The sequence below is a fragment of the Cheilinus undulatus genome, linkage group 22, assembly GCF_018320785.1.
Source record: "Cheilinus undulatus linkage group 22, ASM1832078v1, whole genome shotgun sequence".
NCBI classification, from domain to species: Eukaryota; Metazoa; Chordata; class Actinopteri; order Labriformes; family Labridae; genus Cheilinus; species Cheilinus undulatus.
In genome coordinates this window covers 465382-490489 of record NC_054886.1, presented here as the reverse complement: position 1 = coordinate 490489, position 25108 = coordinate 465382, and the positions used below count along the sequence as shown (strand labels likewise).

At 41.4% G+C, this 25108-nt stretch overlaps 1 protein-coding gene across 2 annotated transcripts in view; it reads left to right on the top strand.

Moving 5' to 3' along the window:
- fgf11a (fibroblast growth factor 11a) overlaps positions 1–25108 on the top strand; it is a 191699-nt gene that overhangs the window by 124728 nt on the left and 41863 nt on the right. For both annotated transcript variants that reach the window (XM_041779762.1, XM_041779763.1), the window contains exon 3: positions 9617–9720. In XM_041779762.1, coding sequence (XP_041635696.1) covers positions 9617–9720 — 104 coding nt within the window. The remainder of the gene's footprint in view (positions 1–9616; positions 9721–25108) is intronic.

Genomic DNA, 25108 nt, shown 5'->3' with positions numbered 1-25108 from the left:
GCTGCAGAAATTACATTTACATATTCATGCTGTAGTACAATATAGTCTGTTTTGAAGACATAAACACTTTTTTATTAAGACAGATTAACCCTTTCTTAGGTAATGATAACATTGAACTAAACCATTTGGAAGTTGATGTCATATATCAGAAAATATAAGAGAAGAACCTTTATCAATGTAGTGAAAAATAATTAAATCACTGAGCATAAACAGCAAAAATTGATTAAAAGTGGTTAAAAAAAACAGGTGGCAAAACTTGGTTTGTGGCAAATTGGCTAGTAAAAGATAAAAGTGGAAAGGTTAGGCTAAAAGTGAAAAAAAAAAATACTAAAATAAAAATGTATGATACAAAATAGATACAGAGTCAAATTTGATTCGAAGTGGCAATATTTAGCTTAAAAGTGGCAAAAAAAAAAGTGGCAAACTTCTAATAAAATTAGTGGCAAAAAATAGTTTTAAATGGGTTACAAGCATCAAAAATGTGTTATTGTAGAAAAAATGTGGCTGAAATGTGTTAAAAGTAGTAACGAAGGTTAAAAATTTGGAATAGAGTGGCTTTAATTGGTTAAAAGTTGGAAAAGTTTTTTAAAAATTAGCAAAAATTATAATAAATGGTGATAAAAGAATCAATTGGGTAAAAATAAATCAAAATTGGCAAAAAGATGTACAAAAATGGCAGAAATGTTGTGATCATTTTTTCTCTGTGCCAAAAATGGGTTGTTTATGACTTACAAGCATAAAACATGCATTAAAAGTAGCAGAAAAATGGCTTAAATGGGTTAAAAGTAGTAAGGCTGGTATTAAAAATGGGGGGGAAAAAGCTCAAATTGGTTCAAAATGTCTATGCAAAAATATGTTTCAAGTGGCACAAAAGTGGTGAAAATAGAACAAACACGGTAAAGGTGGATTAAAATTGGCAAAAAGATGTTGAAAATGGCAGAAGTGCTGCAAAAAATTTGTTGAGTGGCAAATTATAGGTTTAAATGGGTTACAAGTGGCAAAAAGTGTTAAAAGTAGCAAAAATGTTGCTCAAATGGGTTAAAAGTTGAAAAAAGTTGAAAAAAAAAATACGGAAGGTGTTAAAAATGAGAAAAAAGTGGCTCAAATGGCTTCAAAACAGCAAAAAAAAAATGGCAAAAATGTGTTTTAAGTGGTACAAAGTGGTGAACAAACGTGAAAAAAGGAGGTTAACATTGGCTAAAAATTTTAAAAATGGAAGAAATGTTGCAAAAATTTTTGAGTGGCAAAATGTTGCAAGTGGCATAAGGTGTTTAAAGTGGCAACAGAATGTGGCTTAAATGGGTTAAAGTAGCAAAAACATGTTGAAAGTGGTGAAGAAGGTGTTAACGTTGCTTAAAAAAAGGCTTCAATGGGTTCAATGTTTCAAAGAAGTGAAAAAAAACTGATGCAACATGGAAAGATAAGACAAAAAGCGGTGAAAATAGAATAAATTGGGGAGAAATAAGTTTAATTGTCAAAAGATGTTAAAAATGGTAGAATGATGTGAAAATGTGTCAAAAGTGGTAAATATTGATTAAAAGTGACAGAAAGGTTGTGATATTAGGTCAAAAAAGAGGGAAAAAAAGGGTCAAAAGTCACAAAAATCTGGTGAAAATTTGTTTCTAATGGGAAACAAACAGGCTTAAATGGGTTACAAACAGCGAAAGGGTTTTAATAGTAGCAAAAATGTTGTTAAACTGGACTAAATGTTATAAAATAAGGTTGTTTAAAGTGCTGAAAAGGGGTTTAAAAGTGGAACAATTTAACATTTTCAACGTCAGACCCATCAAAAGCTTGACACACTTTTCAGAATGAGGGAACTGTTAGCCAGGATGCTAACACCAGCGCTGCTATTCACTGGTTTTCTAGCCAACTCTGTGGGCAAGCCAGCAATGTCTGAACATGAGTTCCAATGACTCTGACCTTTGACCTCAAAAATCTGATCAATTCTGCCTTGAAGCAAAATCCCACAAACTGTTCTTCAAATGTTTTGACCTTGACCTTTGGCCCTTGACCCTAAGAATCTTAGCAGTTCATCCTTGAAGCAGAGCAGACAACTGTGCATGCTGAGAGAATTCTCTTTAAGCTTTCTCTAGATATTTAGTCATGAGTCAAGGCTCAGTGAACTTGACCTTTGACCCAAGACATTACAAATCTAATCGGTCCACACACGAGGCAAAGAGGAAATGTGGGCACACATGAAAACACAACGCCTTCAGACTGAGCCCTCACCAGCAGAGGCATAAAAACGACATAAATGCAAGTGTTTGTATGGTTAGTGATTCATGGAGTTTAGTTTAAGTAAGCAGCAGGGAATTAGGTTGTTCTATTTCAAATTTGAGCATTTGTCAGCTTGTTCTTAGCCATGCACAGGGGTATTTACAACTTCAGTTTGTCTCTATAATAGCGAGGCATCTGTGCTTACTTGTCGATGTAACGGCCATGATCATTCTCTAAAAGACAAACTTAATCCCAGGGAGTTCAGTGAGTTTATTTCTTTAGCTTATTTGGCTTTAGTTGAAGACCATGTGAGACGTCTTAGTAACTACCTCATCACAGTGCTTACACTCAGCAGCTTCATTCAAACTGAGGCTGAATAAAGAGTCCTGGTGGCTGTCCAAAAGTTGAACTCTGTGCGACTTCTCACAGATGACGATAATCCTTCTCATTCCAGTGGAGACCAACTGGGCTGCACAATAAACCACTGCAGAGCGGCGGCGCAGTATGCAGGCCCGCAGATGCCCTCTGCACAGCTTAACTCTGTGTCCTGTTACAGCCCCCCCCCTCCCGCCTCTCCCTCGTCCCATCTCCACTTTCTCCTTGTTTATTTATTGTGTTGAAGATCTCAAGCCTCAAATTGACTTGTGGGATTGATTTGGCAACACCCTCCTCCCTCCTTCCCCTTCATTTCCCTCCCCTCTTCTACTTCTCCCTCCCTCAAAAGACTTTTGATTAATCCAGCGACCTCCTCTGTGTGTTGCAGAGAAAAAAGCAAATGGAAGGACAGAGAGAGAGAGCGATGGGGGAGACGGAAAAATAAAAGAGAGATGGGACGCCTCTATTATCCAGATATAAAGTTATGTGATCCATTTGATAAGAAAAGCTTTTTGATTGAGGATGAGAGGCAAAGCAAACTCCTGTTAAGTGATAAAAAGAGACAGATGCAAAGAGAAGATGAAGGAAGGGGAAGACAAACGGCTGTGAAAAGAGGCTGGTAATCGACTGCTCCCTAAGTCCCATTATGGTTTCTAAGCCTATAAAGCTGTCCAGTTATGAACCCGTGGACAGGATGGAGTTTAAAGAACAGGGCCCAAAATTTCTGTTTGTTTCTGGGATAAAATGTCCTTTAGGAAGACTTCTCATTTCAAGTTTGTGACCTTACTTTGGGCTGGCTTGTTATAGCTTATCAAAACAAATTCAGCAGGCCAGCTTTAGTGTGAGCAAAGCTGGCCTGCTGATCCAGTATACAGGGCATTTTCCCTGTGGGCCAACACAGTGAGGGGCCACTAAGATTCTGCAGATTGCACCAGAAACTTTAACTCTCAGCTACAAACTCAGAACGATAACTTCACCACACTGAAACCCAGTGGACAGACTTTGATTATACAGTTGCACAAGTGTTTGTGTAGGAGAAAGCACTTTAATGGACATAAATGGACACAGCAAAGTAGATCAACGACACATAAGCAGGCAATAAGACAACACATGCAGCTTTCAGTGAGTGCACATGAAACACTTCCTGCAGCTTTCCATCCATCCATCCTCTTCTGCTTATCCAAGGTCATGTCATGGGGCAGCAGCCTAAGCAGGGAAGCCCAGACTTCCCTCTACCCGACCACTTCGTCCAGCTCTTCCTGGGGGATCCCAAGGCATTTCCAGGCCAGCCGGGAGACATAGTATCTCCAGCATGTCCTGGGTCTTCCCCTGGGTCTCCTCCCAGTGGTACCTGCCTGGAACACCTCACCAGTAAAGTATCCAGGAGGTATCTGGACCGGATGCCCAATCCACCTCATCTGGCTCCTCTCAGCACAGAGGAGCAGCGGCTCTACTCTGAGTTCCTCCCGGATGGCCGAGCTTCTCACCTTAGCTCTAAGAGCGAGCTACCTTGCGAAGGAGACTCATTTCAGCAGCCTGTATCTGGATCTTGTTCTTTCAGTCACTACCCACAGCTTGTGACCATAGGTAAGGGTAAGAACGTAGATCGACTGGTAAATTGAGAGCTTCGCCTTTCCACTCAGCTCTTTCTTCACCACGACAGACCGATGCAGAGACCGCATCCTGCAGGTAATTCTGCCAATATAAAAGCCTCTTACACGTGGTCACGGCATGTGATTTGAGTCTTATGTCCAGCAAGATACAGAAGTGAACAACAGTCAGTCCATTAGGTTCCTTCCTCTGTTCCAGTAAGTTAAAAGTCTCATGGTGTCAAGAGTCAGCTTAAGGATGAAAAGCGGGGCTTGTATGGTACTAAAGCAAGAGAAAAGCTGTGGATACTGATGGGCTTTCTGCACCACTCCTATCTGGATGACATAGAAGGAAGGAAAGAAACTCTTGTGCTTGCCCGGTTGATCGTTGACAGTGCTGCAAATTAAAGTTGGGAACACAAAGCAACATAGGCCCAGCGTTTCAGTTTCAATTTTTTGTCCCCGGCCAAAATGACCAGCAGTCCTCAAGAATTCCAGCTATTTAGAACAACTACCGGACATTTGCTTTAACATTATTTTGCTGCATTAACAGCAGCAAAACGCATAAATCTGATATTCTGTGATACATCGATACATACAAGTCTGCGCTAAATGGGACTGAGGACACATTTTTATTTCCAGACCTGACCCAAAACCGAGACAGAAACCAAGCCGACAGTAAACCTGAGTAATTATAACCCTGTTATTACAGACACATGATTAGACCCTGGAATCGACTACACAAAGACTTTCTCTATTTTTTTTCTTTGTGTAAGTGGTTTAAAGTATCAAAATAAAGGCTGCACGCTTTTCCTTACACACGCAGTCAGTTACACATTATACGCCCACACAAAACTCATCAGCAACACCAGTTAGTTTCACATTAGCACCATTAGCTTTGTTAGCACATTAACTGTCATTACTTTGTAGCTTATAACAGCCAAATACCATCCTCCACCAGCATCCAAACATAACTCCCCAGTGCTCTGTTAACTGGACACTGCGTTACAACTCTACATTTCAAATGAAAAATGAGTCTTACTGTCAGTTGCTAATATCAGTCCTCATGATGAAATCACTGTAGCATCTACTAAACCAGTAAATCCAACCATCCTGGTTTATTTGGACTAGTCCCGAAAAAACAAAAGCTGCACAGCAGATAGCCCGGTCCAGTCCTCTTCTCATTAAAGGCTTATTCAAGACTACTTCTGATAATTAGCCGGCGTAGGCCTCTCTCTCTCTCTGCTGCTGCATCGGTGTTTCAGCCGCTCAGCTATACAGTTCCCTTTGTTACAGCCTCTTCATTACTGGCAGCAATGACCAACTCAAAATCCCTCCATACTGCTGATGATATTAAGCCTTTGGTTAACCAGGAAAACCTCACTGAGACTAAAGTTCTGTTTTATGAGAAAGCTCTGGTCAAACTTTCCCACTTTCCTTGCATAGTCCCCAGGAATAATGAGCATGTGCAGAGAGATAGGCTTGCTTTGATGTCAACATGCATACATAATTAGCCATGTGCTTGCCATCTGAGGAGATAAACAACCCCAGCACCGCAGGACAGTAGATGTGGTAAGATCAGGCAACTCTTAGTTTATATTAACGCATTCTCGCAACATATCTTCTAGGTTACACAAAATATAATATGCAAGTATTCAGTATTTACTTATCTGGTCATTTGCATGTTTTCTGCTGGACATTTTGACCGGTTATAATTTTATCAGCCGGACTTCCACCCTTTTTACTGGCCAATGACCGGTAATTGTCAGCTAACAGAAACTCAGCATAGGCTGACAGGTTGACATAGGCCGAGTCTCTGTTTCATGGAACCCAGTGGAAACCAGGACATTTTAACAAAGCTTGAGCACTTTAAGACATACTTGAAACTATTAACTTTTGAGGTGGAAAACGATAAAACTATTGTCATGTTGGACTTGCTAACCTGATACCGCAGCTCACAGGTGAACTTCTAGTTCTCCTATGATCTTGTGATCTCTCATCTCCAGCTGAGCTGCACTGTGCTATCTTGGTTCAGTAGTAGTCAGCAAAAAGTTGACAGCGGTAAGGGACAGGAAGTCAGGACTGCAGATTGCATTGAATTGCGCCCTGACCTGGGTACGTTAATCAATCCCAGCCACAAAGTTCTGATCTGCAGGCCTTGGTAGCAAACTTGTTTCTGCTGTAAATTGTTGGTAAGTTTGTTTTTGTTTAAGCTCCAGATTGTGTCTCAGTGTGCAGCAGGTTACCTGGGGTCATCAAGCCCCACAGTGAGGCTGCTGGTGTGTGTAAGAGAGTGAGGACTGGAGTAAAGGGAGAGAAGAGGGCATGACGGAGCGAGCCGATGCGTGTGTGCCCCGCTCTATTTGTCATCGCGGCCGCAGTCTTTGGTGACACCTTGTTCATTTGCGAAACCGACTGTTTGAGATGCAGCGATCGATCGGGCAAATAGAAGCAGGGCCCTGAAGATAGAGAGAGAGAGGAGGAGGAGAAGGAGGAGGAAAATGTGCAGTTTTCATCTTTGCACCTTTGGACACACATCACTATCTGCTGTACAGGATCTGACACTGTAATTTAACCTGAGTGACTCCAAATAGAAATGAAAACTTTAACTTTCTTAGCCAACAGTCTCTAAACAACAAGTTTTCCTCAAATACATGATAAAGAACTTGACAGCAAATCTTTCTTAAAGCTTAAAAAGTTCCTAAACTTCATCTTGGCTAGCACTGACTTTCTATCTCCATCTGATAACTTAACTTCCATCCATTATGTTGGCAGAACTTTTGATTTGAAATTGATTTGTTTAAAAGCAGCTAGAGGCTCCATGAATCCAAAACACGTTTCTTAGACTTCATTTTTCATCTCTGTGAGACATCTGTCATTCTGACAGCTGTGCTGTCACTCTATAATGCATTCTTGTAATTTGTCAAAGAAAAATAAACAACTCAATGCCTGCAATAGCATCACAGCAGTGCTGTTTTTAATGTCCAGAGCTGCAGAACAAGCTTTATCTGACATATTCTAATGCTGAAGTCTAACAAACATGCCTTTAGTGAGATACGATCATCTATGTTTTATGCATGAGCTCAGCATTGATCTGCAGGGTGGTCTCTCGTGGCTACTGTCTGTATCACCTGTTGTGCCATTATTGCTCAGTGTTAGCCCTAAAACAAGATGCTTGACTCAAATTGCACATGGTTTATGGTTGAATGGGCTTTACAACAAACTTTCACGACAGGTAACACTGATATCTAATTGCCAAAAAAAAAAAAAAAAAAAGATGATACGATTGGCTAATTTTACGAAGCTGAAGTTCGTCATGATGTTTACATACAGTAGCTAACTGAAGCTAGCCTGATATTAGGCCAGATGATACGCGTGGTGCATCCCAACTCAAGACTTGCAAATAATTCTCAAGCTTTTGGTGTCTACTTGATTATTCTACGGCCCCCATAGCATCAGCAGAGTGGATGGAGTCATCAACCATTAATGTGATTTGGTATTTCGACATTCATAAATTAACTGGCTGACTCTTCCTGGCTTAGTTCCTTTGTATTGAAGTACTCTTATTCAAAGTAGAGATGTTCCAGTACCATGTTTTTCCTTCCTGATACAGATTCTGACACCAATCAGTATCAATTGGGTATTGTTGGGTATCGGCCGATACCGAGTACTGATCTGATACCAGTGTGAACTTTCTGGACTGACTGTACAGACTCGCAAATTATTTTAGACCTATATTTGACTCAGAACTTGGCTCAACCAATAGAATCATAATGTTCAGCATCGTGACCCTAAAGTTGTTTTCTGCTGATTATTGAGCTTTACTGCTAAATATTAAAATAACAATACAGGGGGCTGCATCACAGCCTCTCTCTATCTCTCTCTCCATTATGCTCTATTCAGGAACACCAAAAGGGGAAATGCTGTGCAACTGACAAAACGCTCGCCAAGAATCAAAAACTAATTCATTAACGACAAACACGCTTCTATTACAGAAACGATTCCACACTCAAAACTATCCTATTCCAAAACACTCTTAATTTTTTTCTGCTTTTTTCCCTATTTTAACCCCTTTTCACCTATTTTTGTTGCATTTTGACCATTTTTGCAACCTTTAACTTATTTTTATTGCTACTTCAAGCTGTTTTTGCCACTTTTCATCAGATTGTGGCTCTTGCAAAGGTATTTTTTGACATTTTGGCTCTTTGGTTGAGCAGGGTTGAGTAACACTGCTCTAGAATGAATGGGCACAAATTCCTACAAAAACACTCAAAAATTGTGTGGACATCATTCCTAGAAGAGTGGAGGCTGTTAGAGCTGCAGAAGGATGGTCAGCTCCAGATTGAAGTGTATTTATTTGAATATAAATTCATTACAGTCCTTGTTGGCGTAATGATCAGGCAGCTGAATATGTTTGTCCATACAGTTTATCAATTATGACAGAATAATTGTACTGTGATTTTATTATTATTGTGTATCATGAGTTGCCCTGCAGTTCCTTCTCCCAAAGGAAAATCTCCCTTTGACTGCTTTAATTCAGGCTGTTACGTGGTTCAACCTCTGAAGCTTGTGTTAGCTTTCTTCCTCCTTCCACAACCAGTCCGAGCTCTTCACTGTCATGGAAGTGTTTGGCCATCATGACAATGTGATCACAGAGCAGCTGGCAGCTGGAGGCTGCTGTGTCAGTATCACTCAACTTCCTATGTCACATCTTATAAGGCACTGTTTTCAATGGCATGCACTCGGGAAGATTGCAGAGAAAAAACACGTGCAAGTGCACATGCTTGTGCTTAAATTCATGGGCAGAAAGTACCCAAACAAATTTACATGCACTGCAAACACACGGGCCCAAACTTCCAAATGTGCTAGCTGCTCCAGCGGCCAGGTTGAGGTTAGTTTATATGGAGAGCTATGCACATAAGAAATCCAAGGCCCTGTATGAAGGGGACTCAGTGAACTGCATTACAAAGTGCTGTTTACTGTGTCAGAACAGAGGAAATGAATTCAAAGCAGGCTCGGGAGATGTCACTTTCTAATGTACTGTATTTTTAAAGCTTTCAGCTAAGCTGTGCTCACTCTCTCTCTCTCTCTCTCTCTCTCTCTCTCTCTCTCTCTCTCTCTCTCTCTCTCCAGCGGGGGGAATTCTCCGTCCTGTCACTCCCCGTCGTTGTCTGACCTCCGGTGTACCAGCAAACCAGACTTTATTCCTCCTAAATCTCCCTCTCCTAATCCTTCCCTGCCTCTCACTCTCTCTTTTTCTCACACTTCCCAGTCCCGCCTCTGACAGATATACTGTACAACAGGGGGCGATGAAATAAGAGACAGCTGGAAAGCAATTGTCTTTTTATGCCGTGTGGAAGCACTGTGAGCATTTAAGGGAAAGAATGATTGCTCTAACGTCCCTTCACTCTCTCTCTCTCTCTTTTTTACAGTGCAGTTCAACTTGATTCCTGTGGGGCTCAGGATAGTGGCCATCCAGAGCACCAAGACAGGGCTCTACGTTGCCATGAACAGCGAGGGCTACCTCTACACTTCGGTACAGTGACATTTATTTTTACCCTCGCTTCTGTCTTCATGGTATTTGCTGGAGCCTACTCCATAAAAATGTGCTGTGTAATACTGGGAGAGAATTCCAGTCACGGATGTTGCACCTGCATAGGTAAGCTTGGAAATGGCCAAGAGAAGCACTGTGGAAGGGCCGACAAAATATGCACGAGAAAATATAGGGAATAACCAATTGCAATTCTGCCCACTCGGCACAGTATGCATCCTGTAAGCAGAATGGATAACTGGTAAATATGCCAATCAAAACTTAGTTTGTATACAAGGTGAGGAGACGCTGGCACAGCAGCGTGTCCAAATTACCAAAATTATCTCAAGGCAGGAGCAAAAAGGACAAAACTAAAGGAGAAAGGGCTTTTAACACAAAGAGACACAATTTAAGATTTATTCATCTGGGGATTTATCTTTTCTGGATGGTTCAGTCGCAGAAGGAACAGCAAGTGTTAGCACAAGCAGGTGAACATAGATGTCATTTATTGTCTTTGCATTGTAAAAACACAATGAAAAACACAAATGTTTGGCAGTCTCCTCTGTAGCAGCAAACACAGTTGTCCAAGCGGTGGTTAGAAATGCGCAGCCTCACGTCGTCCATCCTGCTGGCGAGGGAGAAAGAAACTTAGTTTAACAGGTTTGTGTGGGGCCACTCTTAGCCTAGCCTGCAGCCCGGCTTGTTTGCCCCGCTTCCGCCTTCTCGCACAACACCATCTCTTTCTCCTCCCCACTGGCTGTAATTGTCGTGCTGCTCCGCGTCCTCCTCCTTTCAGTTTCTGAGTCTCCGTCGGGAAAGATGTTAACTCCATGGGCACGCTGTCAGTTCTGGTGAAAGTGTAGGGCTTTGTTTTGCTGCCAGGCGGCTGCATTCGTTCATGCCGCCCCATGCTACCTCAATAGGTAGCATTCAGGAAGTCAAGTGAAAGCCCTGCCTTGTTAACATGCCAGCTGAAAAAGAAATCCAGCTGAGACGCTGCATTGACGCAGCTGCCAAACAGCCAATAAGAAAGCGACTTTCATATCTCAAACTGATGAAAAACTCTGGCCCTGACACTACAATGAAACGGGAGACCTTGCAGACTTAAAGGGATGTAGGTTGAACATAAGTTAAGTTGAACTCTATGGCTCTGTTTAAATTGGCTGCATGGCGGTGAAGGGGTTAGCACTGTTGCATCAGAACCTTTCTGTGTAGAGTTTGCATCTTCTCCCATGTGCGAGTTCTCTCCAGGTTCTCTGGCTTCCTCCCATCAATAAAGACATGCTCGTTAGGTTAATGGGTGACTCTAAATTGCCCGTTGTAGTGAGTGTGAGTGTGCCTGGTTGTCTGTCTCTATATATCAGCCCTGTGATTGACTGACAGTCCAGGGTGTACCCACCTCTCGCCCAATGACATTTCGGATAGGCTCCAGCCCCCACGATCCCCCAAAATGGATGGATTCTGTTTGAGGGCATATATGCTAACCTTGTAAAAGTCTAAATCTGTAATCATGTGCATATGTGATATTTTTAAGTGAAAAAATAATTGCTTTGCAATTGTGCATGATTGGTATTTCGGAATTGCTTTATGTTTTTGTGATTCTGCTGCATCACTTTGAATCAGGTTGAATGAGTTACCGTGCATGCCTGTTATTTTCATATTCCTTATTAAAAAGGCCTATAGATTGACTCATGCAGACTATAATGTTGCTGTTGGAAGTGCTGGAAAAATGCTTAAGTGTGATAAAAGACTGTCCAGATTCCATGTCTGCAAATTTTCAGGCTGACTCAGTTTATCCTGGTCAGAGAGTTGCCAGACCAATCAGATTCATTTGAAGAGAAGAGGCGGTGATTGTGGGCGTGGTTTAGTTAGAGTGACTGCAAGCTTGTAAACAAAGGCGGATGGTTAGAGGGGATGCAGCTTTAGTCAACATTGGATTATATTTATGAAAAGGAGAGCAAAGACCTGGACTGAAAGCTTTTCTTGGTGGAAAACAGACTTTTGTTATTTTTACCGTCTTTGGTGAGATTTTCATTCCCCAGCTTGCTCCACTGGCAAGGTATTGAATTGAATGGCTATCTGTCTAGCTTGCATAACTCCCAAGGGTGGTCCATGCAGAACATGCATCCATTTTTTTTTTCCTTCCAAACATCATTTTTGGTCTGACAGTAATCCAACAGTCATTTGAGAATATTTCCCATCTCTGTTATTTCTGTCCAACAAGCACTCCTCACTCAGAAATGACTTAAAACAGCATCACACTAGTGTCACATTAGACTGTCTGAGTCTTCTCAGCCCAGACTGCTTCCCTTTTAGTCACAGCATCAAGCTGAGGTGGTGACATCCACATCGCTGTGAACGTCTATATGAATCTGAGCATGAAACACTTTCCCACTCTCGGTCACAGCAGCACTTGTCGGCTACGACAGGTGAAACAGCTCATACAGCACTTCCAGAGAGTCGTTTCGCATTGATGTGCAGAGAGCCGCGGCGCAGCAGAGTTACAGATTTGAGAGCAAGATGGAAGAATAGATGAAGAGACAGAGGGTGGATCAGAGTGCACTGTATCAGGATGCAGAGAAAAGCCCTTTTTTTCAGCCTTTTCCTCTTGGCACACAAGCAAAGCGTGTGAGATCTTGTTTGAAGTGCTTCGGTGCGCTCACTTCAAAGGCCGTCTAACGCTCCCCGCATGCATACGAGGAGATACGGGGTTTCTATCAGGTAGGATGGATACATCCTGCCTCATATACGGTGTGTAAGCATTATTTTGTAGAGGCACATTTGTTATCGTCTGTCCTCAATTCAAGCGTCTCTCTTTGCAAACCACGATGAATGTTTGGATCTCAAAGGTTTGGAGCCTGTTTTGGTTCAGAGTCCCGGCACATGATGTGGAGTACTGACTTAGTCTGACTTCATACTGACTTCTTATTGGCTCTTGTGGAACTTTAGTTCCAAAAAAGTTAGGACATCATATAAAATGTTTAATAAAATAAGCGTATAGTGATTTACACACAAAGACAAGACATTAGCTATTCTTACATAAACTTTATATTCTGTCTTTCATTTTTTGATAAGTACACACATCGCTAATTTTGTGCATGCAAGATATTCCAAAAAAGCTGGGACAGGAGCAAGTTGACCACTGTGTTTCATCAACTTCTCTTCTTATGACACTCTGTAAGTTGACAGAAGATTTTTACCTGAAAGTGGAATTTTTTCCATTTTTTGCTGCACATCTTAACTAACTCAGTAATAAGAGGTTTATGATGCACCATACAGTTTCAATAAGAGGCAGGTCTGGACTGCACGCAGCGCAGTCTACTGCCTGCAGTCTTCTATTTTGAAGCCATGCTGTTTGCACTTGTGCTAAATGTCCCTGAAGTTGATTTTGCCCTGACTGAAGCATTTGTTGCTCAAAAACTTATATCAGTATTAAGGGTGCCTTCACAGATGTGTGGATTACCCATGCCTCAGGCACTAATACACCCTCCTACCATCTCAGATGCTGCCTTTTAAACTTCTTAGTGACAACAGTATTGGTCCTATTCCTTTTTAGCACAAACGACTTAACAGATATTATTTCCAGAAAATGAAGCTCAGCGTTCATGCAGGACATGTTAGTTATATGCTCAGCCGTGATCAGTTGATAACCAGCTGATTTCAGTTATCACAGCTCTTTCTCTCATCACAGCAGAACATTTAAATATGGCATCCTTCTCTCTAATCCCTGCTTGCATTAATGCTGATGCACCACTCTGCAGGCAAAGCTTCACCTCCTCCACCCCAGCCTCCTCCTTTATAGCATAAAGCTTGTTGCACTCTCATTGATATTCATGCAACTGTGGATATTTTGCCTTTAAACCAAATTTATTGTATCCAGTACTTTATTTTGACTATTAAATCCAATATTACCTTTTAAACTCATGATTTCGGTTTTCAAATTGCATATTTTGACTATTTAATACCATGATTTTGACTATTTAATACCATATTTGACCTTTAAAGTCAGAATTTTGACTATTTAATACCATAATTGACCTTTAGACTCATGATTTTGACTATTTAATACCATATTTGACCTTTAAACTCACGATTTTGACTATTTAATACCATAATTGACCTTTAGACTCATGTTTTTTACTATTTAATACCACAATTGACCTTTAAACTCATGATTTTGACTATTTAATACCATATTTGACCTTTAAACTCATGATTTTGACTATTTAATACCATAATTGACCTTTAAACTCATGATTTTGACTATTAAACGCCATAATTGACCTCTGAACTCAGGATTTGGACTATTTAATACCATATTTGACCTTTAAACTCATGATTTTGACAATTTAATACCATAATTGACCTTTAAACTCATGATTTTGACTATTTAATATCACAATTGACCTTTAAACTCAGGATTTTTACTATTCAATACCATATTTGACCTTTAAACTCATGATTTTGACAATTTAAGTCCATATTTCACGTTTTTAACTCATGATTTTGGCTTTTAAATTGCATATTTCGAAGTTTAAATTCATGATTTTTGTTTTTAAATCCCATATTTTGACCTTTAAACCCCTGATATTTGATTCAAATCCCATGTTTTCACCTTTAAATTCGTGATTTCTTTTTCTCTTGTATTTCCCTTTTAAAAATCATTTTCCCTTTAAATTTTGTGTTTTGCCCTTTTGAATACATAAGTTTGACTTTTTGTCTCAGATTTTGAGCCTTTAAACTTTTCATTTAGACTTTTTTAATTTTAAATGATTTATCATCAGTGTTAAGTTAATTTTTTTCATATTTTATTGCTGGTGAAAATGAGGTTGACAGTTTATGGTTAAATGTTGACCCTGCCAGACTCTCAGGTTAGAGCTAAATTCAGTCCCTCCTTAGATTGACTTTGACACCTCTGGACCAAATAGTCCGGCCCTCAGGATGTCTCACTGGAGCAAATCTGGCCCTAAACTCAATATGTAACCGGTGTAATCTCACCCCTAAGTGCAACATGCAAAAATGTCAAAAGCAGCCCTAAAACATATTTCAGCCTTACCTCATCAACATGAGTAAACTTTTCCCCTAATGAGCCCCAGAAAATGGTCCTTGCACATGACTTTTCCAGGGCTTGGAACCCCCCTAGACAGTAGAGACCTTGCATACACAGAGGTTATACTTGCCCAGGCATCCTCCTGGCAGAGGAAAGGTGACCCATTTTCACTGAGGGAAAGAACCATGGGGGTAGAGAAAGAGACAGGAAGGAGAAAATTGTCTGAGAAAATCCCTCTGAGATGGGGAATGAGGGAGGACAAAAGAGAGGAGGAGGATTCTTCCCCTCTTTCACCTTAAAATACCTCCTCCTGCTATTGTTCAGCTCAGACGTGAGTACCGGAGAAAAGAGCAGGAGGGGAGATGGAGAAGTGGAATAGAGGAGGAGGGCATGGCTGGCCTCAGGGTCTGAGAAGAGGCAGAGCAGAGCCGTAACAGTCAGTTATGTAATCATTAGCATGTGCTGCGTTTGAGCCCAAAAGGCTGCTGGAGATTTTAGCAAGTAGTCAAAGAACTGACCTCATTTCAGAAGTTCAGCACGGGTGTTGAGACGTTTTAAAAAGCATCCCTGTTCTAGTGGTTTTTAGGTTATTAGAATAAAATGTTTGCTGGAGTGGAGGCAGATAAGGGACGGTGAGTTAGGAGGAAATTCAGTTGTTTAATATCTTTTACCTGCTAACATTAAAGATTTATAAGGACAGAGATGCTAGAAATGATGGTAACCATTGTTAAATCATTGTGATTTTACATAGAGATGTGATGGAGATGAAAGATTCTCAAATGATCTTTCATACTGCTCTGATCTGAGTTTCTACATCAGCATCACATCGCCCCGATATCACTGTACGCAAATGAAGTTGCATTCACTTGCCCTTTTAACACAGAGAAACTCTGCTAATGCTAAAAAAAGAAGATGCAAAACTAGATTTTGAAACAAGAAACTGTATTGAAACTAATGCATTGATTCCAAAAAAGTTAGGACATATGCATATGCATATTTTACACTTTTCAATTAATATTTTGACTTTATCTAATAATTTTGCTTTTTCAGTTTGTAATTTTTACTTTTTTTTTTATCTATTTTGACCTTTCCAATTTATAATTTTAACTTTTTCTCTAATCATTTGAATTTTGATCTTTTAGGTGCACCATTTTAAATTTCAAGTCACATTTTTGCCTTAAAAACATGATTGTGACTTTCTTTTTAATATAAATGCCTTTTTAAAGCATTATTTTAACATCTAATTTTGTGTTTTGACCTTTTGAACTATTAGGTTTGACTTTTTTTTCTCAGATTTTGAACCTTTTAACCTTTTAACCCATAATTTATTACTGGTGAAAATGAGGTCAACAGTTTGGTTAAATGTGCGCCCTGTTAGGCCCTCAGGTTAGACCTTAAGTCAGAATCCAGCTCCTTCTGTGACTGAGTTTGACACCCCTGTTTTAGAGCACATGTGCTCTCATCCAGACAACGTCTCTTTCAGGGAAGGCCTTGACTATTTCAGAAAGACAATGCTAAACCACACACCAGGTCTAATATACCAAGTTGGTATACTCTTCATTTATGCTCCACATGTTTTAGTGATGGGGCTGCACAGTTGTGCAGGGGTTAGCGCTGGTACCTCAGGTTCCTGGTTCTCTTCCCCTTTCTATGCAGAGTTTGCATGCTCTCTCCGTGAATGCATGGGTTCCTCCCACCACCCAAGACATGCTCATTAGGTTAATTGTTGAGTCTAAATTGGCCGTAGCTGTGAGTGTGAGCATGCCTGGCCTCTATGTGTCAGCCCTGTGATTGACTGGTGACTAGTCCAGGGTGTACCCCGCCTCTCGCCCAATGACAGCTGAGTTAGGCTCCAGCACCCTGCGACCCCCAAGGGATAAACAGTAGAGAAAACAGATGTTTTGGCAACTCATCCAGTAGATTTGTCTTTGGAACATTTGGAATAATTTGAAAAAAGACCATAATTTTTTGGCTGTTAAGTCCCTTATACTCTAAGATTGGGCTGCTTTAATGGCATGGTGATTTTCCACATAGACTTTCACTCTTTTGACTCACATTTAACTGAACTTTTCCACTGATGGTGATCAAAGACAGGACAGCAACTGGCTGAGATTTTTACTGCTCTGTCCTGTTGGATCTAGTTACATTTTCTTTTCCATTCACAAGTCGTTGCGTCTGTTGCGTCATGAACTGACTTATGGCTCTTCCTGCTTTTCCAATCCTTCCCCATGCCAGATTTACCGACTTTTTGCAGCCTGGCATGAAAAAGCAAGACCTCATAATTCTGTGGCTGGAGCCAGGGACGTAGCTAGAGATTTTGGGAGAGAATATTACACAGGGCCCCCCTTAGCCAGCAAGACACACAACAAATAATGCATCCCTTTAACAACTATCTATACATTTTAATGTATTTTTTAACCATAAATTCCCCATTTATGAGCATTATTTTTACCATGATTAAATTAATTATACTCACATTATTTTTCAGTGCTGGGCTACACCATTTCGACATTTTTAAGGGAGGAGCAGGAGCCCCCCAGTGTTGTCTGTTACTCTATTTGATACAAATCTCAGTCTGCTGACTGCTTCTTTTAGCCGCTTTTGATTCAATAATGACTGTAACAGAGATCCTGTTAGACTCTGTTACTAGCAGAGTGAGCTGAGGAATTGACACGGCATTGTGCTACGTTTAGCTTACAAGTAATTTAAATAGCATTGTGGACAGTTACATGATAATAAATTAATTATCAGCCAGGGATTAGTTAAAGTTTAAAGCTTTATTTGGTTAATTTATTTTGGTAACCGTTAGGAGTGCAGGTGTAGGTGTGTGTGTGTGTGTAGGTCCTGCAGCCGATCAGCTGTTCAGCTTGTTGCCGGTCGTCACGGCACCTTTAAAAAGAGAGAACGTAAATTACTAGCTCAGACTGAGGATTCTGTGGCTTAGTTAATTTATGTAGTGCAAAGAATAATTGTCAGGATTGAAATATAGGCTTACATGTGATGTATGAATGCGCTGATCACTTACCTGTGCCTCTCTGTCTCCACTCCCAGGCTAGTGCGCCAGTAAAAGAGTCCCGCGGGCAACAGTATACCGCTTTATAGTTCCGGGAGGGCTCAATCCAGCAGATTGGTACAGGGGGTGGGAAGTAAATGTAATTGTTTCTCTTCTAGTTTTTGGGCTTTGATTAATCAAATTAAAATTAATAATTGTTTTCAATGTAAATATTATTCGGGGTATTTGTATATATTTATGGATTTGGGGTTTTATTAATATTGTTTAAGGTTTGATTTGAAATGGCATCCCTGCCTGTGGTGGCACCCAGTGAAGGGGGGTATATAAGGGCACTCATTCTGGCATGGAGGGTTAGTCTGTCCGGGGTTTTGCTGTCAAATGAGTTCATCACTATAATGCTGCACTGTGGAAACAGAAAATAAATGCCCATTTTCTTGGGCTTGCTCCACTTCCTGCCTCTGCCTCCTTCAATGGTCTGACTGCTCCTAAGGTCCATTCTACAATGACACTAACTATCAGGAAAAAATAAATTAAAAGACACTTTTCATTGTAGGCTTCCCACTGTGAGCCCGGGTAACCAGTGCCCCCCCACTACGCCCCTGGCTGGAGCAGCAGTCTCCTCATTATAGCAGAGCACTGCCGGAGAAAAAAGCAGACACAGAATGCCACGACTGACCAATCAGATTCATGTTTAACAAAGCTGTGTTAGAAGTCTGATCATTTCCCATCCTGCCCCATCATTCACAGACTTTGGCTCGGCTCTGTTACTGCCTCCACTGCCGGCTTGTGGGTGAAACAGAATCGCCTCCAAAGTCATTTCTGAATTTGGAGACAGATTAGTTTGGAGGCAGAACTTCCACCTTGAACAGGCTGCTTGAAAAGCAGGTGCAGTAGGCAGCTGTTTTCAGCAGAAAAGAGCTGAATGTTTCCTCTGAACACCAGCTGCTCAGCATCAAATGACACACAGAGCTAGCCATAAGCAAAAACAGACAGTCAGTTTAACCTTTAATAAAAGGCAGCTTAAAGGAGTGGTTATCTGACATGTGGTCACAGTCACAAACAAACAGCTACATGTTTATGAGCAAAAGATGCTAACTCCTTCTACGATCATTGACTCCTTAAAGCTAATGAGAATATCAGCATTAAAACTGTTTCTAAAGAGGTAATGAATTCCAGAGGGAGGGGCAGCTGTGGGAACACAATTTCTGTGATTGGTGTAGAGAGGAGGTTGGTGTTTAATGAATAGAGGCTATGGATGGGAAGGTAGCAGTGGAGGAGGTCATTAAAATAGGAGGGGACCTGGTGATTAAAGGGATATTTTTGAAGTTGCAAAGCGAATGGCATTAATCTCCAGAGATTTTAGCGTGCATTGCCCCTTTAAGCAAGAGTTACCTGCAAGGAAGCTGGGCTACACGGCACTACAGATGGGTATAGTTTCTCTGTGTAAATAAAAAAGGTCTAGATAAAAACAGGCCAAAAGACCTCTGTGTTTGGCACTATTTTAAGATGGAACTTGCAGCTTCAGTGTGCGATGTCCTGATCAGCTGTTGAGGTCTGCAGATTTGGACAGGGACAACAAGAACAGACAGAGCTAAAGCAAAACTAAAAATATGTATGGCTCTAAAAGTAGAGTCAGTCAGTCAGTCACATACAGACCCATGTGTAGGGCTGACCCCAGCAGGACATCAGTATACATCAGTGGTTTTCAAAGTGTGAGGCGGGCCTCCCCTGGGGGGCGCCACAGAGCCTCAGGGGAGGCGCGGAACCATTAACCAGAAAAAAAGGTGATTTGCTTTGCTAACCTCTGCTGTGCATGGAGCAAAATGGATAAACTTATAGTTACTATAGGGACTATAGTAATGGAGCAGTGTTCCTCAACTGAAGAGCCAAATGATTGAAAATACCTTTGCAAGAGCCACAATCTAAGAGGTAAAAAGAGGCAAAAACAGCTGGAAGTAGCAATAAAAATAGGCTAAAGGTGACAAAAATGGTCAAAAAGCAGCAAAAAATTGGTGAAAATGGAGAGTAAAAGTGGAAAACTGATCAGAAAGTAGCAAAAATGTGTGAGAAGTGACAAAAAATGAGTGGAAAGTGACTTAAATGGGCAAAAGGCAGTCAAGAGAGGCAAAATAGGGAAAATAAAGAGGAAACAAGTGGTATGTAATGGCAAAGGGTAGCTTAAAAGGACAAAAAGTGGCAAAAAAAAATTGTGAAAAAGGGCAAAATGACGTCGCAAAAATTACCAAAAAAAATTGAAAAAAAAAAAGGATATTTAATGTTGAAAGGTAGCTTAAATGGACCAAACAGTTAAAAAGGGGCAAAAATTGGATAAAAGTGGAAAAAATGGGGGAAAAAGAATCAAAAAGAAGTTATAAAATGTCCCAAAAAATATGAAAAAGGGGTATTTAATGGCATTTTAACTGAATAAGAGGGAAAGGCAGATGTTTAAGGACATTTGGAAACCAAAATATCCAAAATATATTAATGTTAAAAATGTTTAAAGATTGGACATAAATGTTTGAAATGTTGTTGAATTTTGTTAAAATTTGAATCCTTTTTGTGAGTGGGGGTCCACCAAATGGATCAGGTCTTCTTAGGGGAGGCTCACTTTCACACACTTTGAAAATCCCTGGTATACATAAAGCTGAGATCCATCCATCCATCCATCTTCATCCACTTATCCAGAACTGGCAGACTAAGCAGGTCCACCCAGACGTCCCTTTCCCAAGCGACACATTCCAACTCCTGCTGGAGAATCCCGAGGCGTTCCCAGACCACACAGGATACGTAATCCCTCCAGCAAGTTCTGGTTCTTCCCTGAGGTCTCCTCCCAGTCATATGTACTTGTAACACCTCCACAGGAAGGCGACCAAGTGGCATCCTGATCAGAAGCCCGAATCACCTCAACTGGCTCCTTTCAATGTGAAGGAGCAGCGGCTCTACTCCTAGCTCCTTCTGGATGTCTGAGGTCTAAGGCTGAGTCCAGACACCCTCCAGAGGAAGCTCATTACGGCCGCTTGTATCCATGATCTCATTCTTTCTGTCATTACCCAGAGTTCATGACCGTAGGTGAGGGCTGGGTGGTTGTTCAACCGGTAAATTGAGAGCTTTGCCAGCTCCCTCTTCACCACAATGGTCTGGCACAACTCCCTCAGTACTGCTGACGCTGCGCCAATCCCTTTAACCCTCACTCGTGAACAAGACCCAGAGATACTTGAAGTCCTTCACTTGGGGCAAGCACAACTTTCCCAGCAGAGAACCATGGCCTCAGATTTCAAGGTGCTGATTATCATCCTGGCTGCTTCACACTCAGCTGCAAACCGTTCCAATGTCTGCTGGAGGTCCTCAGCCGAGGAAGCCAGCAGAACCACATCGTCTGCAAAAAGCAGAGATGGAACTCTGACAACCCCGAACCGGAAACCCTCCTCCCCCTGGCTGCGCCTTGAGCCTCCTTTCCAGCACCCTAGAGTAAACTGAGACTGTCCTGCAAATGTGGATATAAAACTCTTGGATATTGTGTTATTGTTGTTTGGGATCAGCAATGAGACTGGTATGTCTGATAGAAAAAGCCATCAGTGATAACGGACTACCGGCCGTTCTGTGTTTGTCTGGAACATACAGACCACCAGTCTACCTGTGCTCAGAGGGTTTCAAAGCCTTCACACATTTTAGTAACCTGCAAAAACTTTAAGTTCAACAATGCCTTTCTACTGCCTTAAATACAGCTGCAAACTAGCACCTTGAGACTCGCCAGTTGAACCTTTAACTCCGTCTTCCTCTGCTCAGATCTCAGCAGTACTTTTCACCAAACTAACATTCGCCAAAGTGGTGAGGTGTTTCCTCTTACCTTTTAGTAGCAATAACAAAGGCTCTCCTCTGCTGCGGCACTGTTCCAGTGGCTACTCAGCATTAATCTTTCATGGGCCTCTGTGGCAGACGTGTTCCCTTCCGCTACCACACACACTCCCGAACGCACACACTAGCAGATAATTACAACACTTATTTAAAGGATTTGAAAATGAAGTACCTCCTCCCAGCTGTACATTTGCCAGTAATGGCTCAGAGAGAGGAGAAAAGCAGTTTTCCAGCCTCTTAAGCTCCATCATTAATCTATATTTATCAGTTTAATCATTCACATTTAAAGCATCTTTGCTGTAATTTTCTTTGTCTATTATCATTCTGTTTGTTCTGTGCTTATTTTGTATAATTTTATTTCTAGTCTTCTGCCCATTCTCCCATACGGATCATCCAAGCACCTCATCTAATTTAATTCTGTCCCCTTTTATAAATATTTCAAAGATTTGTGGAGACCCCGGTTTATCTTGTGAGCTGGATTAACAGCCTGTGATACTATAGTTACAGTCGTATTAGTAAATGTGCTTGATCATCTATTCTCTTTTCTTTATGGCCTAATCTGAAGGAGATATTCATCAGTGAACGTCGCCTCAAGGAAAACAATAGTGATTAGGGGATGACAGAGTCCCCGAAGCAATTACTGGTCAAGGTCATTACTGCCCAAAGAGAATTCCTCTGTTCCTTGTGCTCCTCCGGAGGGAGGTCAAAGGTCACATGGAGCAGCAGAACTCTGGTCCTGTATGTTTTGGTGTTTTCCCAGTGACAAAGAAAGGGCTTGATCTGAGGCGCAGAGGCAGAAATGTGGTTGTTAGGCAGCGCCAGCATATGGGGTCGCTAAAGCGGTTTAATAAAAGCATGCATGTGCACACATTTAAACCTTAAAAATCATGCTAATGTACTTGTTTGGCCTTGCAGAGGTCATTGTTGTTTATCTAAAATTTTCTGGTAAAGATATGTACAGTAAAAAGTTTCTGCAAAAAACCTGAGTCTGATTCATGAAATGTTCTTAAACTGCTGCATGGTTTACACCTTCATTCTTAAACTAGAAGCTTGTGCACAAGTTTTTTTTTAATTAGCATAAAGAAAAGCCCCTTTTATGCCCATATAAGGCAATGAGACTGCAGGGCTGTGTGCAAACACAGAAGGCACACAGGAGTGAGAAAAGTAGCAGGATGTTAGTGTCAGTGTTCAACTATTTAGAGGCAGTTGCACAGAGAAAGAACAGAAGAAAGGAGAGATACATTATATTGCCAAAAGTATTCACTCACCCATCCAAATAACTGAAATCAGGTGTTTCAATCACTTCCATGACCACAGGTGTATAAAATCAAGCACCTAGGCATGCAGACTGTTTCTACAAACATTTGTGAAAGAATGGCTCGCTCTCAGGAGCTCAGTGAATTCCAGCATGGTGCTGTGATAGGATGCCTCCTGTGCAACAAGTCCAGTGGTGAAATTTCCTCACTCCTAAATATTCCACAGTCAACTGTCAGTGGTATTATAACAAAATGGAAGTGATTGGGAATGACAGCAACTCAGCCATGAAGTGGTAGGCCCCGTAAAATGACTGAGCGGGGTCAGCGAATGCTGAGGCGCAGAGTGCGCAGAGGTGGCCAACTTTCTGCAGAGTGAATGGCTACAGACTTCCAGACTTCATGTGGCCTTCAGATTAGCTCAAGAACAGTGCGTAGAGAGTTTCATGAATGGGTTTCCATGGCCGAGCAGCTGCATCCAAGCCATACATCACCAAGTGCAATGCAAAGCGTGGGATGCAGTGGTGTGAAGCACGCCGCCACTGGACTCTAGAGCAGTGGAGAGTGACCAGTCGTGCTTCTCAATCTGGCAATCTGATGGACGAGTCTGGGTTTGGTGGTTGCCAGGAGAACGGTACTTGTCTGACTGCATTGTGCCAAATGTAAAGTTTGGTGGAGGGGGGATTATGGTGTGGACTTGTTTCTCAGGAGCTGGGCTTGGCCCCTTAGTTCCAGTCAAAGGACCTCTGAATGCTTCAGCATACCAAGAGATTTTGGACAATTCCATGCTCCCAACTTTGTGGGAACAGTTTGGGGATGGCCCCTTCCTGTTCCAACATGACTGTGCACCAGTGCACAAAGCAAGGTCCATAAAGACATGGATGAGAGAGTTTGGTGTGGATCAACTTGACTGGCCTGCACAGAGTCCTGACCTCAACCTGATACAACACCTTTGGGATGAATTAGAGACTGAGACTTGATTAGACTGAGAGCCAGGCCTTCTCGTCCAACATCAGTGTGTGACCTCACAAATGCGCTTCTGGAAGAATGGTCAAAAATTCCCATAAACACACTCCTAAACCTTGTGGAAAGTCTTCACAGAATTGTTGACAGGCCAGGGGCACACATTTTTGTTAGAAGCCTGAAAAAGCGTATTTTGCATAACATGTGACCTTTAAATTGAGCCAAAAATCTTGCAAAACCTGCGTCTACCAGCCCATTTGGAATGGCTTGTTTTTAAAGATGGTCATCAAGCGGCTTGATTCTAATCTGGTGTTACATAAATTCATATTTTTCATCTCTTGAAACCAAGATGATAAAAGATTCTGATTTTCTTTCCTTAAAAGAAAAGAAAAGAAAAGCAGGGTAATTAAATTTTCAGTCCTCTTATCTGTGTTGGGGTGATTTCTTCACTGTGCCATGTGGTGTTCCCCCCTGCACACACAGCATTAATTATTGATCACACACAAGTCCGGTAAATCCTCATCTCCTCAGCTCCACACTTAAACCTGCAGACAGATTTAACATAGCCGCAGTGAAAGCAACTCCAGCCAGGACAAAGGGAACAATAAACAAGAATTACTCACTGATGAGGGCTGAACATTTCTCATTGTGTCCTGATACACTTCCTCAGGAGAGATTTGGCAGCCCGGTTCAGCCCTGAGATATTTAAGGATCTCCACAGTTTCACTTTGTAGCTTCTTTAAGCCGTCTGAAGAGATGGGGAAAGAAAAGGCTGTATGTAAATTACAAAAAGTAATCTGCTGTGAGGAAAAACAGCACATTCACAACGCTTGAGTGTGTGAGCTGTAGTGCACAAGATCAATAAAGAGGGAGCGGGAGTGACGGGCTAAATGATGGAGCAAATGTCCTTTTGTCCTTACACCAGCCTCCTGTTGCAGGAGGATAAAACGAGATGATAATAGAGGTGAGGAGGAGAACAGAGGACTGAGTCACTGTAAAGAATCTGTTTTTCTGCCTTTCCATTAAATTGTGCCAGACGGATATGGAGTTTGGCTTAAAGAGAGACACCTAAGCTTAAAATAGGAGTGAAAACAGAATGAAAAGCTCATTTCTGACCTTGTTGTAGATGGAAAAGCTCACTTGTGTGTAACTAAAACAAACACACACAGTCTAGGGCTGGGAAATACGCTGAGTTTTAGCAAGATAGTGGCGAACACAGTGTCTTTAGAAACAACGTTGTTTATGTAACCTGCATTTCTG